Genomic DNA, 19,530 nt, shown 5'->3' with positions numbered 1-19,530 from the left:
GAAAAAAGAATTCTCAGTGTTGGCAGTTAGACATTTTCCAAAGAAAAGGCCAGGTCATCTGCTGGGAAAAAAAATAAGCATACCTCTTACCATGCACACCTTTTACCATGCACAATCTGATTTTTAATGTCTCACTTTTTTTTTTTTTTTTTTTTTTTTTTTTTTTGAGACAGGGTCTCTATGTAGCTAGCCCTGGCTCTTTTGGAACTCACTCTTTACACCAAGTTGGCCTTGAACTCAGAACTGTCAGTCTCTGCCTGGGATTAAAGGCATATGCCGTTTAAGCATGGCTAAAGCTTCACTTTTAAATAAAGTCCAAGAAAGCTAAATGAAAGTTTTCCAGCACAGTCTGACTCCAGATTTGCTTTCACCACTAAAGTAGTTTGTACAACTCAGATTCTAGTCTCTCCTGCCCCGAGAGAAGAGCATTTGGCTAGAGGTGTTTTGTTCCATAAACTCAAAAGTACCAGTTCCAAAGTATTTATCTTCTCATTTATTCATTTTTGAGGCAGAGTGCCACTATATATTCTCTGCTGACTTCAAACTCACAAAACCTGCCCCCATTTCCTGAATGCTGGAGTTAAAGGCATGGTCCCCCACACATGGCCTGTCTTCTCTATTTTAGCTCTTTTTCTGTAGGCTGTGACACCCTTTAAACCTAGACTAGATTAATTGAGAGCATTCCCTGGTGTCATTTTGCATGCTAAGAAACCAGGAAATCTGGCCCCTAAAGGGGGAAGCATCCTTCCATTCTCAGCTTGCTGTGGTATTGAGAATATAACAGCCATGGCCTATCCAACTAGGCACACGCTCTACCACTGAACTATACCCCAGCTCCAGTAAAGCGTTTCCTCCTACATATTTATGGGAGAAGTGGCCCTGAAAGCATTCTGCCAATGCCCGCGGGGACAGTGGGACACTCGTGAATGCGCGTGGAGGGGGGTTATTCCCAAGCGGCTGGGGAGTGCGACGGCCCGAGGCTTTGGGTTGAGTGGCCTTGGCTGAGAAACGGAGATACAGGGCCCTCAGCGGCCGGCCGTGGGAACTCACCGAGACTTGCCTTCCAAGGACATCCACAAGGGGGTGGACGAACATGAAGTCCACCCTGCCACCCAAGCCACCATAGATCTCACCGCGGGCGCCGTTGGGGGTGCAGCATGTGTGCTGACTGGGCAGCCTTTCGACACCATGAAAGTAAAGATGCAGACATTCCCCAATCTGTACAAGGGCCTCACCGACTGCTTCCTAAAGACGTACAACCAAGTGGGCTTCCAGGGCTTATACAGGGGAACCAGTCCTGCACTGCTAGCCTACGTTGCCCAGAACTCTGTCCTATTCATGTGCTATGGCTTTTGTCAACAGTTTGTCCGGAAAGTGGCTAGGGTGGACCAGAGTGCAGAGCTGAACGACTTTCAGACTGCTACTGCTGGGTCACTGGCCTCTGCATTTGCTTCTCTGGCCCTCTGCCCCACTGAGCTCGTTAAGTGCCGGCTGCAGACCATGTATGAAATGAAGATGTCAGGGGAAGATAGCGCAAAGCTATAACACAATTTGGTCTATGGTTCAGAGTATCCTCATGAAGGAGGGCCTCTTAGGCTTCTATCGCGGACTCCCCACCACTCTAGTCCAGGAAGTACCTGGCTATTTCTTCTTCTTTGGGGGCTATGAATTCAGTCGATCGTTTTTTGCATCAGGGAGACCAAAGGATGAACTAGGCCCTGTCCCTTTGATGCTAAGTGGAGGCTTTGCTGGGATCTGCTTCTGGCTTACCATATTCCCAGTGGACTGTATTAAATCCAGAATCCAGGTTCTTTCTATGTCTGGGCAGTCAGCAGGATTAATCCCAACCTTTGTAAATGTTGTGAGAAATGAAGGGATATTAGCCTTGTATTCTGGAATGAAAGCCACTATGATTCGAGCCATCCCTTCCAATGCTGCTCTATTTTTGGCCTATGAATACAGCAGGAAATTGATGATGAGCATGGTGAAGAATGCTGAAGAGTCTTTTTGAACCCTGTCTGAGTACCTGAGTGTGAGGACCATGGCTCTAGATATCAAAGGGTTCAAGACCAACATGGAGTTATCTTTGACTGGAAATCTCGTGTTTGTCTTCCCTTCTAAATCTCAAACTTAGTGAAGAAATCTTTATATCATATGGTTTCTTCCCACAATCATACTGAAACTGCTTTTGCAGTGGAATCTACATGGTGAACCCAAGACCCTATGTACTTAATCTTAAAGGTTATCAGGGCTGCTTCATAAACTTACGATGTGTATCTTCAATGATTGTGTTGTTAGTGAAACACTTTTAGTTTCAAGTATCATGTTTCATGAATATAGGTTATTTCTTAATCCATTGAAGATGTGGGCTGAAGTTTAAAATCTGCTTAATGTGCACTGTGCTAAGCTGATAAAGTTTTTAAAGTCTTTATGTGACAACAAAATCATTCACATTGCTTTCTGAGAAGAGAATGTACCTGTGTACCAGCACAGCTTCCACATTCTTGAGTAAAATTGCAGAGTGGGGGGCATCCTGGATTTTCTTCTCTATTCTTAAATAGTGTGGTTCATTTTCAAAGTATAGTTACAGTCTACACTGCAATACTATTGTTAGGCAGGGCCTTGTGTATAAGGCCTTTTAAAATGGTGTGGTCTTTATGTGCACTCATTACCTTTCTCCTCTTCTAAAGAAGCCAGGCTTTAGATTGAGAAAAGAGATAAAGGCATGGGATTATGATACTGGGCTTTGATGACCCATGAAGATCAGCAGTTCTCAACCTGTGGGTCTCTTGACCTTTGTGTGTGTGTGGGGGGGTTTGAACAACCCTTTCATAGGGGTTTCATATCAGATACTTACATTATAATTCATAATAGTAGCAAAATTACAGTTAGGAAGTAGCAGCAAAAATAGTTTTATGGCTGGGGGCCATCATTGACATGAGGAACTGTATTAAAGGGTTGCAGCATTAGGAAGGTTGAGAACCACTGATGCAGATGAAGAGAGTTCTAATTTGCTTCCAGTCTCTGGGCCCTGGCCTTGGCAGGAGTTCACAGTGTTGTGTTGGCTCACTTAGGGATTGTTGATTCACTTTAAGTCTGTACCGTCACCCATTCTTCTAGGGAACAGTACAGAAGCCAAGAAAAGATTTTGTTATATTTGATGACAGAGTAATAATCGCCTTGGGTGATGTTATGTCTTAAGCAGGACCAGTGTGCACTTTTTGCTATCATTACACAGTAAGCAATGTGAAAGAGGTGATTCACTGTTGAAGGTCACCTTGGATCCATTACTGTTTGCAGTAATTTCAGTGTCAAAGCTTTCTAAATGTGATGCTGGTGGTCAATGAACTTTAATGACTAGATGTCACAATATAAAACAATAAGCTGTAAGGAAAGTAGTTTTACTAAATTACATGTATGCATTTAAGCACAGACAGTATCTCCCAACAAAACCCCCAAATACACCAAAACAAGATGAAAACCCCCCTCCCCAAACCATGATTCAACTTCCCCCAACAGACTTGGAATTAAGCAGCTGTTCTTGGGCCATCTGATTTTAGAAAGTCATTCTTTTGTTTTGTTTTGTTGTTGTTGTTGTTGTTTTTTTTTTTTTGAGTCAGGGTTTCTCTGTGTTGTCCTGGCTGTCCTGGAACTCACTCTGTAGATCTGGCTGGCCTTGAACTCAGAGATCTGCTTGTCCCTAAGTGTCAGGATTAAAGGTGTGTACCACCACTCCCTTACTAAAGCAAATTCATGTTTCTGCCTTGCTACAAGTCCAACAGGGTTAAATACCTTAAACCTTAAAGAAGGTGATGTACCAATCTTTAATAGTTCAATTTATGCATTTCCTGTGCCAGGCCTCTAACTTCCCTTTTAAAATCCATTACCCAGTTATGGTAACTCCAAACTCTAGTTCCAGAAGCAAGACCCAGGGAAATGAGACACTGACAAATAAGGGCAGCTGGGTAGTGTAACGAGTATGGTTTTTCCTGCCCGCCACCTGGTCTTGTCCCCGCTCCATGCCAGCCCCAAATAATACACAGAGACTCTGTATTTGATACAATGCTGTTGGCCCGGTTACTTGTTTCTTATCGTCTAGCTCTGCCTTAATTATTAACCCATCCCTGCTGATCTATGTATTTCTCTTACCGGGGAGCCGGCCAGCATACTGCTTTCTCCCGACTCTCCATTTTGGCTCCTCTTTACCACTTCCTATTTCCTCCTTGTCTCCTAGTCCCTCCTATCTTCCTTTCCTATTGGCCAACAGTGCTTTATTATTAACTAGTATGAGAAACATATACAGAATGACATCTCACATCAGGGTAGAGTTGGCAAAAAGTTTTGCTCAGTATTATGCCTAGTTTGCTCAGGACTTATGGTTGTTTATTCATTTATTTGCTTCTAGTTGAAACCATTTGCTATTTTACTTTTACATTGTTTCTGTGTTTAAGTTATATATGCCATACTTGAATAGCCAGCATCTACTGAGCAGTGCTTCATCTAAGTAGGACTATTTTAAAGCAGGGTAGAAAATGGGACTGGCTTTTGACTGGGATAGACTTTTTTTAGTCTATGTAGCCCTTCAGCATAGAATCTGTGGGTTAGCCTGGTAGCTCTGCTTTCATCAAACTTGCTTCTCACATGCTATCCATTAAAAGTTTAAATGCCTTCAATAGAAGTCATATGAGGCAAGCAAGAGTGAATGGGAGTAGAAGGAAAACAAGCTTAAGGAAATTTTCTAATTTAATTTTATAACCCTAGGTTTACTATTTGGGTACATTTTTATTGTTTCAGATCTTTAGGTTAGACAGAAGTAAGATATGGACAGTGAAATGGTTGAGGGCGAACTCTATTGTCTAACCTTAGATCTGGGGCAACAGGATACCTGAGCCAACAAGAAGTTACGGAACCAGGTCACGAGATCTCTTGACCAGGTGAGAAGATTATGGGAAATCCTGCAGCTAATCTACATGGGAAGAGACAAACCTTCCACCAATCAAAAGGAAGAAGGATGGGTGATGTGGCTGGGTGACATAGAAAAAGAGAAAATACCAGAACTTAAGCTCCTATCCTCAGACACTCCTCTCATATCTTTGAGAGAAAGTATTTAACCCAATAAACTTTACTTAATTCTAATGAACTTTATTAAGAGTAGGTTTTCAGTCCGCCTGGACCCACCGCTGTACCAGCCCCTAAAAACACACACAGAGAAGCTGTATTAGGTATAAAGCTATTGGCCAATTACTAGTTTCTTATCGGCTAGCTCTGTCTTAAATATTAATCCATTTCTATCAATCTAAGTATTTCCACATGGTCTCATCTTACTGGAGGAAGGGGCTGGCATTCTACTCCATGCTCCATGTTGAATCTCTTCCCTACTATTTCCTCCTTGTCTCCTAGTCCCACCTATCTTGCTTTCCTATTAGCCAACAGTGCTTTATTCATTAACCAATGTGAGAAACACATTTACAGAATGACATCTCCCATCATCTCTTTTCTGTCTAAATGAAAAGGAGGGTTTTAACCTTAACTTAGCAAAATATGTAACAAAACAGTTATCAAATAAGAACCACAGTTAAAAACATTTAGTGCATTAACATTTAGCAAGATTTAAAGAAAATATTTTATCATATATCCTATCTTTGTGAGTCTAAAGTCCTATATGTAACTTATCTTTAATCATAACTAAGGAAAACTAACCATAACTATCTGTCTTCAACTCCTTCGAAGACCACAGAAGGATAACATATAAACTCTAGAAATGACAGAGACAACTTGTCTGGTCAGTCACCCAAAGTTCTTCTGTAATGTTCCATCTTCAGCCTATAGGCTATAGTGTGTCTGGCAGACTCTTCAGCAAAGCAGGAAACTTTAAACTGTCCATCTGTATTGGCAGTTTGTCAGTCACTTTTCTCTGTTTCTGGCAAACCCTTCCATGAAGCAGGAACCCTGTAGCAATGTCCATCTTGTATCAGCAGTCACTTTTCTGTGGGACCTGCATGTCCAGTTTATAGAACATAAAGTCAAATAGTCCAGACAATAGCAGTATCTTGCCCAAATGGCTAGTCTTGCCATATTGAAAGCAAACTCCATAACTGTGTTTCTTCAGTGTCCATATTCCTTTCTGACACAGTTGGTGTTACCAGGAGCAGTTATGTCTCACTATCAAGAAAAACCTTAACCATTTTAAATGCCATATTCTGTAGGTCTTTGAAAGGTTTGAAGAATGCCTATTCATCTCAAATACATCTCTGTATATCTAGAAATCCTAACTAACTTAATGGTAAGTTTTGACTATTATAGGTAAAACCTAACTTAAGTTTTGGTTATTATAGGTAACTATCTATAATCTGTACTAAATTATACATTACATTTCTAAATGAGCTATGTAAACACAATACCTAAACAAGATGAGAAATATACACATTACAAAATTGACCTTAAATTGTATCAATAAATGAAAATCCATTCCAAAACAAAGTATTCATGTCTATACCATAATCTCCTTTTTTACCTTTAAAAAAGATTGGTTGTGGTCATTAACCATTTATAACCAACCCAATATAAATGAAAAGAGACATTTAAAGACAATACTTGGAAATTTGGGCTTTGTTCTTTCCAAACTCCTTCCTGCTGGTAAAGGGTGCTGTCATGGGCATCCTAAGAAGGTGCAAATCCTGGCTGTAGTGGTCTGCAAGGCTGCCATATCCCAGCTGTTTTGAATGTTGTATCATCTGGGACTCTGTTTCAGGGGGTCTTGCTTGATCAAACCATGTTAGTCTGGAAGGAATCCACAGCTTTCCATTTTCTGTGGAAACAAAAGTAGAAATCCTTTTCCCCAGTAACCTGTCCTTGAAAAATTTTGAAGTCAAAACATTTTTAAAATATATAAATTGGATTAATTTAGCAATATTGATAATCAAGTGTATTATAGCAATTATTTCTTCCTTAGTAATTGAGCAATGTACAGCCAATATCATAGCATACAGTATCCAGACTCTTTTTTTTGTTTTCCATTTTATGTGGCTTTTTATTACTCTATTTCCTGTATTTTAGTGCATTTTCATTTATTTATTTATTTATTTATTTTTTATTTTCGATGTCAATCCCAGTTCCTCTCCCCCCTGCCCTCTTACCCTCTCTCACCCCTCACATGTACCCTGACCACCCTCCCCTCCCATCCCCCCATCCCAATTCCACATGTAGGGCAATGCCATACAGGTGGGGTCATGTAAATCTGTCAAGTCATTTGAAGTAGGGACTAGGACTTCTCTCCTGTCTCTAGGTTAAGGGAGTATCCCTCCATGGGGGATGTGTCCGCAAGGTCCTTTTTTGCACCAGGAATACATCCTGGCTCCACTGTCTGAGGGCCCTTAGACTGCTCAATCCTTCTAGCTGAGGGGTCTGAGTCAGACCCATGCTGGATTCCCAGCTATCAGTCTGGGGGGCCCATTAGCCTCTCCTTATTCAGCTGTCTCTATGTGTTTCTGCAACCTGGTCTTGTCCTCTCCCTCTGCATCTGGATTCTAGTTCAACTCAGTGTTTAGGTATGGGTATTTGCTTCTGTTTCCAACAGGTACTAAATGAGTGCTCCATGATGGTGGATAAGTTAGTTGTTGATCTCACTATCCGGGAAGGGCATTTATGGTAGCCTTACCACGGTTGCTCAAATTGTTAGTTGGCGGCAGTCTTGTAGGTCTCTAGACATTTATTTAGGTTCAGTTTTCCCTTCAAACCAATAATGACTCTCTCTCTGCCTCTCTCTCTCTGTCCTTCTCTCTATCTCTCTTTTGTCTTTTATTCCTACCCTGGCTCAATCTCCCTAGTTGCACGTGCTTTCCTCTCCTACCCTTCTCTTTCTTCTACTTCTCTCTCCATTCACCGCCCCCCCCCACTTCCCATGTGCTCTGGGGAACTTGTCCCTTCCCTCTTCTGTGAGGGACTTTATATGAATCTCTTAGAATACACCTTGTATCCTAGTTCCTCTGGTGGTATGAATTATAGGCTGGTGATCCTTTGCTCTATGTCGAAAATCCATATATGAGCGAGTAAATACCATGTTCCTCTTTTTGTGACTGGGTTACCTCATTCAGGATGGTTTCTTCAAGTGCCATCCACTTGCCTGAGAATTCAAGATTCCATTATTTTTTCTGCAGAATAGTATTCCATTATGTAGATGTGCCACATCTTCTTTATCCATTTTTCAGTTGAGGGGTATCTAGGTTGCTTCCAGGTTCTTGCTATTACAAATAATGCTGCTATGAACATAGTTGAACAGATGTCTTTGTTGCATGGATGTAAATCATTTGGGTATATGCCTAAGAAGGGGATTGCCGGGTCCTGTGGTAAACTGGCTCCCATTTTCCTGAGGAACCGCCATACTGATCTTCAAAATGGCTGTGCAAGTTTGTACTCCCACTAGCAATGGAGGAGTGTTCCCCTTTCTCCACATCCTCTCCAGCATGGATAGGCAGGTCTCCACATCCTCTCCCACGTGGATAGGCAGGTCTTCTGTGTGGATTTTGAGCCTCCAGTGTTGGATGACATTTTATTTTTCACACTGTCAAGAGGATCTGAGAAGTCAATACAGGAACTCTGTAAGATTACGTTTTCTCTTCCTGGTTGGTTTACACGATACCAACTGTTGGCTGCCTCTTCCTTCTTTCGTTCATTCATTCATTTGTTCCTTTCTTCCTTCCTTCCTTTTGTTCTTTCTTTCTTTTAGGATCCCAGTCCTTAACTTTATTCCCAATCTCTTCCCGAGGTTCAACATGGGATCTACCGAATTTATGTGATACTGAGGATGTGAAAGCCCACTTCCCCCTTTCCCCAGTCCCTGGATGTAGAATTAAAAAGTATAAGTGGCTTCTATGTTATAGAGGAATTCTATAAAGAAATGACAAAGTGTGTATAACTACACAAAGCTAAACATGTCCAAAACTAAGCCAAGAGGAGCCTGACTAATGGTTGGATGGGAGAATTGATAAGGAGATCAATGGTAGGGCAGATTGGCTACACCTGATCCTTGAGGCTAAAGGCTGAGGCCCTGTGCGTGTTATCTTAGGTACAGCTGTTAGAGAAGGTGATACCAAATGGGAGACACACAAATTACAGGGGAGCTGGTCTTCTGTTTGAGATGGTGACATTCAACTCAATGAAAACTGAAGGCACTCCAAGAAGACAGTTGTGTCTCTCAGGGAGCTAGGACTCTTTCATCCTACTTTGCTGGAGAAACTCCCAAAATTTATAGTGGTGCACACACACTGAGAAACTAGAATCAACTTGATTCTCAAACTTTAAAGAAAATTATTTTCTTTACAACACAGCCTCAGCACAGAAAGTGCCTATACCCAGGCACCCCTCTTCAGAGACTGCCCTTAGCTCCAGAAAGACTCAATTAGAGCCTGATTTAGATGATTTATTCCTCTGGTGAAGTCTGCTTTATCATTTATATACTTCTCATTGCTTCAAACTGCAGCAAAGAATTATGTAACATCTGGCTTTTTAGAATGAAAATAATTAGATAATTGAAAGTTAAAAATAAATTTCAAAGGATGGGTTTTTCAAAAACATGTCTGTCAGGTAGATTTTTCTTCTTTGTTGAAGAAAGCTGTTCATTCAAAGGAGAAAATGAAACTTCTGGAAGACAAACTGCCTCAGGGTTTCTATTGCTGTGAAGAGACACCATGACCAAGGCAACTCTTACAAAGGAAAACATTTCATTGAGGTGGCTTAACATTTTCAGAGATTTAGCTCATTATCATCATGGTGGGACATGGTGGTGTGCAGGCAGACATGGTGCTAGAGGAGAAGCTGAGATTCCTAAATCTTGATTCCAAGGCAGCAGGAAGTGTTTTGAGACATTGGGTGTGGTTTGAGCATATATGAGACCTCAACGCCTGCCTCTACAATGACACACTTCCTCTAACAAAGCCACATCTCTTAATAGTGCCACTCCTTTTGGGGGGGCATTTTCTTTTAAACCATCACAGAAATTATTTGAACAGACACTAAGTCTGAGAGGCCATCCTATTACCGAAGTTCCAGAAAAGGCTGAGACCCTAGAACTGCAGATGATGGTAACTAGGGAGCAATCCTACTCACCCTTAGTTAATGCTCTGATAACATTGTAAGAATGACAATGCACCAGATCTGACCTGTACCACTGGATTCTTTCTGTTGATCTCTCTTCCTTTGGTCTTTTAGTGAAAGGTACCATTTAGTACATTTAGCAGCTTCCCCTAATCCTTCAGGGAAACAGATGCCTTTTAGAGTAAAAATCAAAGGCATTAAGAGGTTCTTTTTAAGTCTCTAAGAGTAGCCAATAAGGAGATTTGCCTTGCTTCAATAGTAAGGACTGTTTACTTTTGGCCACATCCAAAAAGAGGGTATTATTATTTCCTCTACTGGGAAATGCCAGACAATTGCACACACACTGTCTTCCTCAACAACCTGGACTCTAGGTGCAGATGCTGCCTAACACATCTCACCCATTGATTCACAAATGGAGCTTTTGTGCTGGGAGGAAATCACTTTCATGCCTTTGGAAAATTGGAGAATTCCTCCTTAGGAATTCATGTTCTATTTTATTGCTGGTGTTATGAAAAGGCTTTAACATCTGTGCCACACAACCTGAGGGATGGTCTGGTACTTCTAAGAGGTGGCATGGCAGGATGTAGATCTTGGTTCCGAGTTCAAAGCCTACCACGGTGCTTTTACTGTCATGTAATGCCATAAGAGTTTGTAGCACATGGCACTTCTTGGTTTTCTGTTTGCCTTCCCTTTTCACTTTGGCATTGGCAGTAGAAGCAGATTTGTCTCCATAAGTTCTTCAGTACACTCACATCTTCCTTAGGTTTTCTTATTCTGTTCAGTCAGCAATATCATGTCGGTAGGCTCTCTGTGAGAGAGCTAAAGGCTTGGGTGAGTTAACTGTTTCATGAGAATCCTGCCCTTGTCGTACTGTGTGCTTTGTAATCTATCACATATGGTCTTTTCTTCTCTTGTTTCTTTTAAATTGTTTTCATCATAACATTTTAACATATGTCTATCATTATAGTTTGTTCATATTTTCTCCACCCCAATATACTACTGTTCTAATCCCTTCCCAGTAGTCTTCTTCCTTTCTCCCTCATATAATTGTCCTTCTGTTTTCATCTCTCTCTCTTTCTCTCTCTCTCTCTATCTCTCTCTCACAAAACACATACAAACACACACGTGGTTAAATTTAGATTCCATATGAGAGAAAACATGATGCTTTGTTCTCTCCCACATACTCTTTTGTTCTGTCTTTCCCTACTCTAAGAAATCTCCCTTCCTGATTAGTCTCCTCTTCTACAACAGGAGAGAATAGTTTAGTAGGTAAAGTGCATGTTGTCAAGCCTGACAACCTGAGATTGATTTCTGGAATCCACATAGTAGAAGTAGAGAACTGTATCCCACAGTCTGTCCTTTGCACATACTCCATTGGATTGTTACATTTATGTGTCTCCATATAGACATAGACAGATAGACATACAAATAGTGTTTATATTATGTAAAATAAGTAAATATGTGAAAATTTGGGGCAGTGGGAGAAAGGATTTATTTTTCCTTACAGCTTGTTGTCCATCCTGAAGGGAAGTCAGGGCAGCAACTCAAACAGGAGCTGAAGTAGGAACCATGGAATATTGCTGCTTACTAGTTTGCTATCCATGGCTCACTTAGCTTGCTTTCTCATACAACCCAGGACTATCTGCCCAAGGGTGACATTGACCCCAATGGGCTGGGCCCTTTCACAGCAATCACCAACTTTAAAATATGTTCTACAGACTTGCCTACAAGAAATGTTATGGAGGCATCTTCCTCAATAAAGGTTCCTCTTACCAGATGACTAGCATGTTCAAGGCAATTGACCACTTTTCAATTTGACATATCAATACAACACTATTAAACAACTTTTCATTTCTTGTTTATTTTCAAGATCCCATATTAATATTAATATCACAGTATAAAACATTCCAACTTTTAAAAGCCCCCCCCCAATCTTTAAACATTCAAACACTCTGAAAGTTTAGTCTCTGAGGTGAGAGATGGTGCAATGGTTAAATGTAGAGGACCTGGGTTCAGTGCCTAGCACATAAATGATGTCTCAAAACTGTAACTCCAGTTTCAGAGGACCTGACATCTCCTCTGGCCACATGCGGTTCACATACATACACTCAGACATCCGCATATACAGATAATGAAATAAGTAAATATTAAATGAAAGTTCAATCTTTAAAATATCTGAAGTTTCTCAATTGTTGACTCCTATAAAATTAAAACTGAAATAATACTTTCCTACCACAAGAGGCAAGAACCAGGACACAGAATCAAAGCAAAGCAAAACCAAGCTCCAATAGTGTAATAGCTTCATTGCAATAGCTTCATTGCCTCATGCCTGGGACTCATAATATTGGGGATACCGGGACCATGAAATGACAATCAAGGACAGCAGCAAGTGTGGAAGGGAGATGATTGAGTCTATAAGGCAAGATATGTGTGATGTGGATGGCAGAGCTGGAGAAATGGCACTGCATGAGTCCTTTGGAACCCAGAAGATTTTGTTGAATATGTTTTTCTATGCTTTTGAACTGGGATTTTTCTCCTTTCTCTATCCCTATTATTCTTAGGTTTGGATGTTTTGTGTTAGAAATTTATTGGATTAAGAGAACACAGAAAGTGTGTAAGAGGGCACAAAAAAAAAAAAACACCAAAAAAAAAATAAACAAACAAAAAACCCCACAAAACAACAAAACAAACCAAAAAACCCCCAAAAGTTCTCTAAATCAATGTGATCGATCACTTTCAATATAATCATAGAAGAAAACTTTCCCAACTGAAAGAAGGATATGCCTATAAAGGTACAAGAAGCTTACAGAATGCCAAATATGCTAGATGAAAGGAGCTCCCTTTCAGAATATCCCTCTACTGCTGGTGGAAGTGCAAACTCATACAGCCATTTTGAAGATCAGTATGGTGGTTCCTCAGGAAAATGGGAATCTGTCTACCACAGGACCTGACAATCCCACTCTTAGGCATATACTCAAATGATCCACATCCATGCAACAAAGACGTGCTCAACTATGTTCGCAGCAGCATTTTTGTAACAGCAAGAACATGGAAGCAACCTAGATGCCCCTCAACTGAAGAATAGATAAAGAAGATGTGGCACATTTATACTACTCTGTGGGGGGAAAAACAATGGAATCTTGAAATTTGCAGGCAAGTGGATGGAACTTGAAGTAACCATCCTGAATGTGGTAACCCAGTCACAAAAAGAGGAACATGGTATGTACTCACTCATATATGGATTTTAGACACAGAGCAAAGGATCACCAGCCTATAATTCACACTGTAGAGAAACTAGGATACAAGGACGATTCTAAGAGATTCATACAAGGTCCCTCACAGAAGGGGAAAGGGACAAGATTTCCTGAGAATATTGGGAGTGGGGGCAGTGAGTGGAGAGAGAGCTAGGAAAAAGAGAAGGGGAGGAGAAGAAAGCACATAGGACTAGGAAGACTGGGTCAGGGGTCAGGAGAGGAATATGCAAAATGAGAGAGAGAGAGAGAGAGAGAGAGAGAGAGAGAGAGAGAGAGAGAGAGAGAGAGAGAGAAAGATGCCATAAATGAGGAAGGCATTATAAGTTTGAAGAGAAAACTGACTCTAGAGAAATGTCCAGAGACTTACAAGACTGACCCCAACTAACAATTTGAGCAACAGTGGAAAGGCTACCATAAATGCCCTTCCCTACCCTAATAATGAGATTGATGACTAACTTATCCACCATCATAGAGCCCTCATCTAGTAGATGATGGAAACGGAAGCAGATACCCACAGCTAAACACTGAGCCAAACTGGAATCCAGATGCACAGAGGGAGGACAAGACCAAGACCAGGTTACAGAAACCCACAGAGACAGCTGACCTGAACAAGGAGGAGCTAATGGGTCCCCAGTCTGATAGCTGGGAATCCAGCGTTGGACCAACTCAGACCCCTGAACATCGGTCTCAATTAGAAGGCCTGGGCAGTCTAAGGGACCTTATACAGTGGAACCAGGATGTATCCCTGGTGCACAAAAGGACTTTGGGAGCATTCCACATGGAAGGATACTCCCTTAACATAGAGGTAGGAGCGAGGGCCTTGTCCCTACTCCAAATGTCTTGACAAATTTAGATGAACCTTCCTGCAAGGCATCACCCTACATGTGGAGTGGGGGGGATGGGATGGGATGATGGTGGGGGCATCGGAGGGTGGGAGCGAGGGAGGGAGGGAGAGGGAACTGGGATTGATATGTAAAATAGGAAAAATAAATTTAAAAAATTAAAAAAGAAAAAAGTCCCCTTTCCACATAATAATAAAAAAAACTAGACATTCAGAATAAAAAAGAATGGTACAAGCCACAAAGGAAAAAAAAGTTCAAGTGACATGTAAAGACAGACTTACAGAATTATACCGACTTCTCCATAGACAAGTCCTGGACAGACATTTTGTCGACTGTATGGGACCACAGAAGCCAGCACAGACTACAATATCCAGCAAAAGTTTCAATCACCATAGATATGGAGAAAACAAGATATTCCATGACAAACCAGATTTAAACAATACCTATCCACAAATCCAGCCCCACAGAAAGTAGTAGAAGGAAAACTCTAACCCAAGGATGTTAGCCCACAAAAACACAGGCAAAAGATAACCTCAACACCCCCCCCCCCAAAATTCAAAGAAGGGAAACAAACACAATACTATCACCACCACCAAAACCAAAAAATAAAAGGAATTAGCAATCATTGATCAACAACATCTCTTAATATGAACAGACTCACTTCACCAATAAAAAGACATAGGCTAAAACAATGAATATGAAAATAGAATCCATCCTTCTGCTGCACATAAGAAATACACCTCAAGCTCACAGACAGATATTACCTCAGAGTAAAGGGTTGGGAAAAATTGTCCAATTCATTGGACCTAAGAAACAAGCTGATGTAGCTATTCTAGCATGTAACAAAATATACTTCAAACTAAAATTAATAAAAAATAAATGGAGAAGGACATTTCATATTCATTGAAGGAAAAATCCATCGAGATGAAAGTCTCATTTCTGAAAGTCGATTCTCCAAATACAAGGGCACCCACATTTGTAAAAGAAACATTATTAAACTGATAAGAACAGATACTACACTTGATCTTAGCCAAAAGGCCGAGAAGCGATAAAAGAAACATTATTAAAGCTTAAACAATTTATTAAGCCCATCACATTAATAGTGGGAGATGCCAACATTCCACACTCACCAATCGACAGGTCTGCCAGACAGAAACTAAACAGATAAACAAGGGAACTAGCAGATGTTATGACTCAAATGAACCAAACATGTATCTACATAACATTTCACCCAAACACAAAAGAATATACCTTCTCAGCACCTCATGGAAACTTCTCTAAAATAGACCACATACTCAGTCATAAAGCAAATCTCAACAGATTTAAAAAAATTTGTAATGGTTTAAAGAGTAGTCTATGCATTATAAAGGTATGTTCTATACCATGACTGAACCTCAAATCCAGTGTAATATGATGACTGAAATATACTCCTGTTAGGTTGATTGGGATAAAAGTTATTAAGGCCATATACATTCCTGAGTGTATTTCTTTTTTAAAGTAAAATACAAAAAGAAAACTACAAAACAACAACAACAAAAAACAAACCAACCAACCAACCAAACAACAAAAAACCACCAGCCTACAAAATGACTGCAGAAATGGAGAACTGGAAAATGCTTGTCCTTAAAATATGCTCAACATGGTGTGAAATGGTTTTCTGTTGCAGAAAAATGTGAAGGAAACTTGTAGTAGTTGCAGTTTCCTACTCTTAATTGTATCAGAATTAATAGTCTGGTTCTCAGGTTGGATGTGATTTGGGTTTCATAGGCTAATCTGAAAGGATAGTCTCAAGTGTGACAGTATGAATAGGTAGTGACACTTTTAAGAGACAAGGCCTATAATGACGTCATGCTGTCATTTGAGAGTGCTACTCTCTGAAGGTGTTAATGTTGTTTTACAGGGGCCCTTGTTAGTCCTTGCATCAGTAAAACTAACCCCTCTCTACTCTGTCTTACTTCTTGTCCCACCATGTACTCTCCTAAATATTCTTCCATTCATGAGGTTATTTGCTACTGTGTGATATTTTAAGACTGCCATGACCAGAGGACAAAATGGTAAGGTTAGAGCCCTTTGTCTTCTAAAACAGTGAGTAGCAGGAAATACCCTATGCCTGGAAATGGTGCCACATTAGATATTGGGGAAACATATTACCCTTGATTTTTCCCCAGTTTTTCCTTCACTGGTATAAGATTCTTTTCTAATACGATATATCCTGATTACTTCTTCTACTTGTATCTTGTCTTCCCAGTCCCCCTACACCTCCCAAACTACTCTCTTTCTGGTTGTCATCAGAAAAGAAGAAGCTTCTAAGGGATGACAAAATAAAATATAAGCTGAAGCAAAATCTTTCATAGTGAAGTTGGATTTGAGTCAGTAAATAGATATCTTATATAATTACATATTATATACTATATTATTTATATTTTGTATATATATTATGTGTTTGTTATATTATCATATAAATAATGCATAATATATACTGAGAAATTTGTTACCCCTTGTGGTTTTAAATTTGCTCAAACATAATTTTCCAAAGCCAAAATGTTGAAGAAAATGAAATGTATGGGTCAGTGCCAGTTATGGCATGAGCATTGGAATCTTGACATCACAGTTGTTTCTCACCTTGACTACAAAAGAATCCTCAGGTTTCAGTGGTTGGCCTGCTAACTGCTGTAGCCATCTTTGAAGTTTAGTACCAATGAACATAAGAATTTCAAGTATATTTAAAGGCTTTCCATTTCAGGCTCCACGGTGAAGGTATGTTTTAAAAACTAGTTTTGATTCTCCTGATAGGGTAATGGTATTAGGAAAAGTTCTGTCTTGATTCCTCTAGATCATGTGAAATAATTCATAGCTCAGCACTGGCCTCAATAAAGCCATTCATGTTAGCAATATTCAGTGACAGTCCCCTAAAGAAATGAATAGATTCAAAACAGGTATGCTCTGGGTTACATGGGATGATGGTGTCTGTAAATGTAGTAAAGTGTCTAAGTTATGAGAGAGAGTTATTCTCTGATCCATATAGTTGTTTTACCTACTATGACCACAAAGTTTTATTTGAAACTGTTCAGAATTAAACCCCGATCTAAAAAAAAATTAATAACCCCCTGTATCTTATTTTAACTCCATGGGTTAAAGTTAGAGTTCAACAACAACACAAATTTCAGAAAGCCTACAAAGCCATGGAAATGGAACAACTCTCTGAACAATTGAACAATGTTAAGAGTAGTTTTTCCACGGTCTGGTCCCACTGCCTTGCCAGCCCCAAATGATACACAGAGATTCTGAATTTGATATAATGCTGTTGGCCAGTTACTAGTTTCTTATTGGCTAGCTCTGTCTTAAATATTAACCATTTCTATTAATCTAAGTATTTCCATTTCATCTTACTGGAGAGAGGCCCGGACCTCTGTTCTCTCAAGTCTTTACATGCTGACTCCTCCCTACTACTTCCTCGAATCCTCTTTGTCTCCTAGCCCCACCTATCTTGATTTCCTATTGGCCAACAGTGCTTTATTCATTAACCAATACAAGAAACATATTTACAGAATGGCATCTCCCATCAGAACAAGAATTTGAATTATCACTGGGTCAAGGAAGAAATAAAGAAATTAAAGACTTTCTAGGCTTCAATGAAAATGAATCCACAACAAACCCAAACTTATGGAACACTATGAAAGCAGTGCTAAGAGGAGAGGTCATAGCACTAATTGCCTACATAAAGAATCTGGAGAAAGCTTGCACTAGCAACTTAACCATTCACCTGAAAGCTCTAGAACAAAAAGAAGTAAAACCAATCAGGAGGAATAGATGGCAGGAAATAATACTCTGAGCTAAAATCAATAAAATAGAAACAAAGAACAATCATACAAAGAATCAATGAAACAAAGAGTTAGTTCTCTGAGAAAAATCACCAAAAATAGACAAACCCTTTCCCAAACTAATAAAAAGGGGACATAACAGTAGACACTGAGGAAATCCGGAGGATTATGAGGTTATATTTCAAAGACCTGTACTCCACAAAATTGAAATATCTAAAAGAAATTGACAGTTTCCTTGATAGGCACCACATACCAAAATTAAACCAATCCAAATAATCTTTATTTAAAAAGACCAATAACCCCTAAGAAAATAGAAACATCCATTATAAGTCTTCCATCCAAAAAAAGTCCAGGAACAGAAGGTCTCAGTGCAGAATTCTATCAGAATTTCAAGGAACAGCTAATACCAACAAGCCTCCAATTATTCTATACAATAGAAACAGAAGGAACATTGCCAATTCTTTTTATGAGGCTCACAGTCTCCCAAAATGTACAAGAAACTCAAGAAACTAGACATCAAAATACTAAATAATCTAGTTAAAAATGGGATACAGATTTATACAGAGAATTATTTTTTTTTTTTGGTTTTTGGAGACAGGATTTTTTTGTGTAGCCCTAGCTGTCCTGAAACTAGCTCTTGTAATCCAGGCTGGCCTCCAACTCTCAGAGATGTTCCTGCCTCTGCTTCCCGAGTACTAGGATTAAAGTTGTGGGCAATCACTACCCGGTTTAAACAGAGAATTCTTTTTTTTTAAATTTTATTTAATTTTATATAACAGTCCAATTAAATGAAAACAAACATTTATACACAATATTTGGGAATTTGGGCGTCATTCTTTCCAAACTACTTCCTGCTGGTAAGGGGTGCTGTCTTGGTGGATTTGAAGAAGATTCAGATATCCTGGCTGTAGTCTGTAGGGCTGTTTTGTCCAGCTGTTTTGAATGTAGGATTAAACAGAGAATTCTTAACAGAAGAATCTTAAATGGCTGAGAAACACTTAAATGCCCTTAGCTATCAGGAAATGCAAGTCAAAATGACTTTGAAATACCATGTTACACTTATCAGAATGGCTGAGATCAAAAACCTTAAAGACAGTTGTAGTGAGATATCCACCAGCCCACACCTGTTGCATTGACCACACCCATTGGGGGTTGGGACAGAGGCGGACATGACATGGAAGAACTAGGTCTGGGGTTGGGAACCCTGGAGCTCTCTCTTGCTTCCTGAATGGAGAAGGAGAGCATCCAGAGGCATCCTTGGGACTGGAACCTGATGGTGTTCATCTGTCTCTGTTGTTTCTCCCTGAATAAACATCTATTCAGCCTATCTGTTTTCCCCGATCCTTATTTTCCCATAGTAGACAGTCTATGTTAAAGAGGATGTGGATTAAGGGGAACACTCCTCCACTGCTGGTGGGAGTGCAAATTTGCACAGCAACTTTGGAAAACGGTATGTGTTTTCTCAGAAAATTGGGAACCAAGCTACACAAATCTTGGGCATATATTCAAAGGATGCTCATT

At 39.9% G+C, this 19,530-nt stretch overlaps 1 protein-coding gene and 1 non-coding gene across 2 annotated transcripts; one reads left to right on the top strand and one right to left on the bottom strand.

The window, feature by feature from the left end:
- The first annotated feature begins 1,117 nt into the window (after window positions 1-1,117).
- Window positions 1,118-2,011, top strand: LOC127234269 (mitochondrial ornithine transporter 2-like). The gene is given in 2 exon segments (XM_051201163.1): window positions 1,118-1,521; window positions 1,523-2,011. Coding segments are annotated over 2 exon segments (822 nt in total). The 5' UTR covers window positions 1,118-1,188.
- A 13,037-nt stretch (window positions 2,012-15,048) lies between these two features.
- LOC127234320 (U2 spliceosomal RNA) lies at window positions 15,049-15,238 on the bottom strand. The gene has a single exon (XR_007835564.1). It is a non-coding gene; the product is annotated as a U2 spliceosomal RNA (small nuclear RNA).
- Window positions 15,239-19,530: the final 4,292 nt, after the last annotated feature.

The sequence above is a fragment of the Phodopus roborovskii genome, unplaced genomic scaffold (genome assembly GCF_943737965.1).
Source record: "Phodopus roborovskii unplaced genomic scaffold, PHOROB, whole genome shotgun sequence".
In the NCBI taxonomy this organism is placed as follows: Eukaryota; Metazoa; Chordata; class Mammalia; order Rodentia; family Cricetidae; genus Phodopus; species Phodopus roborovskii.
This window is presented reverse-complemented; position numbering and strand designations above follow the sequence as displayed.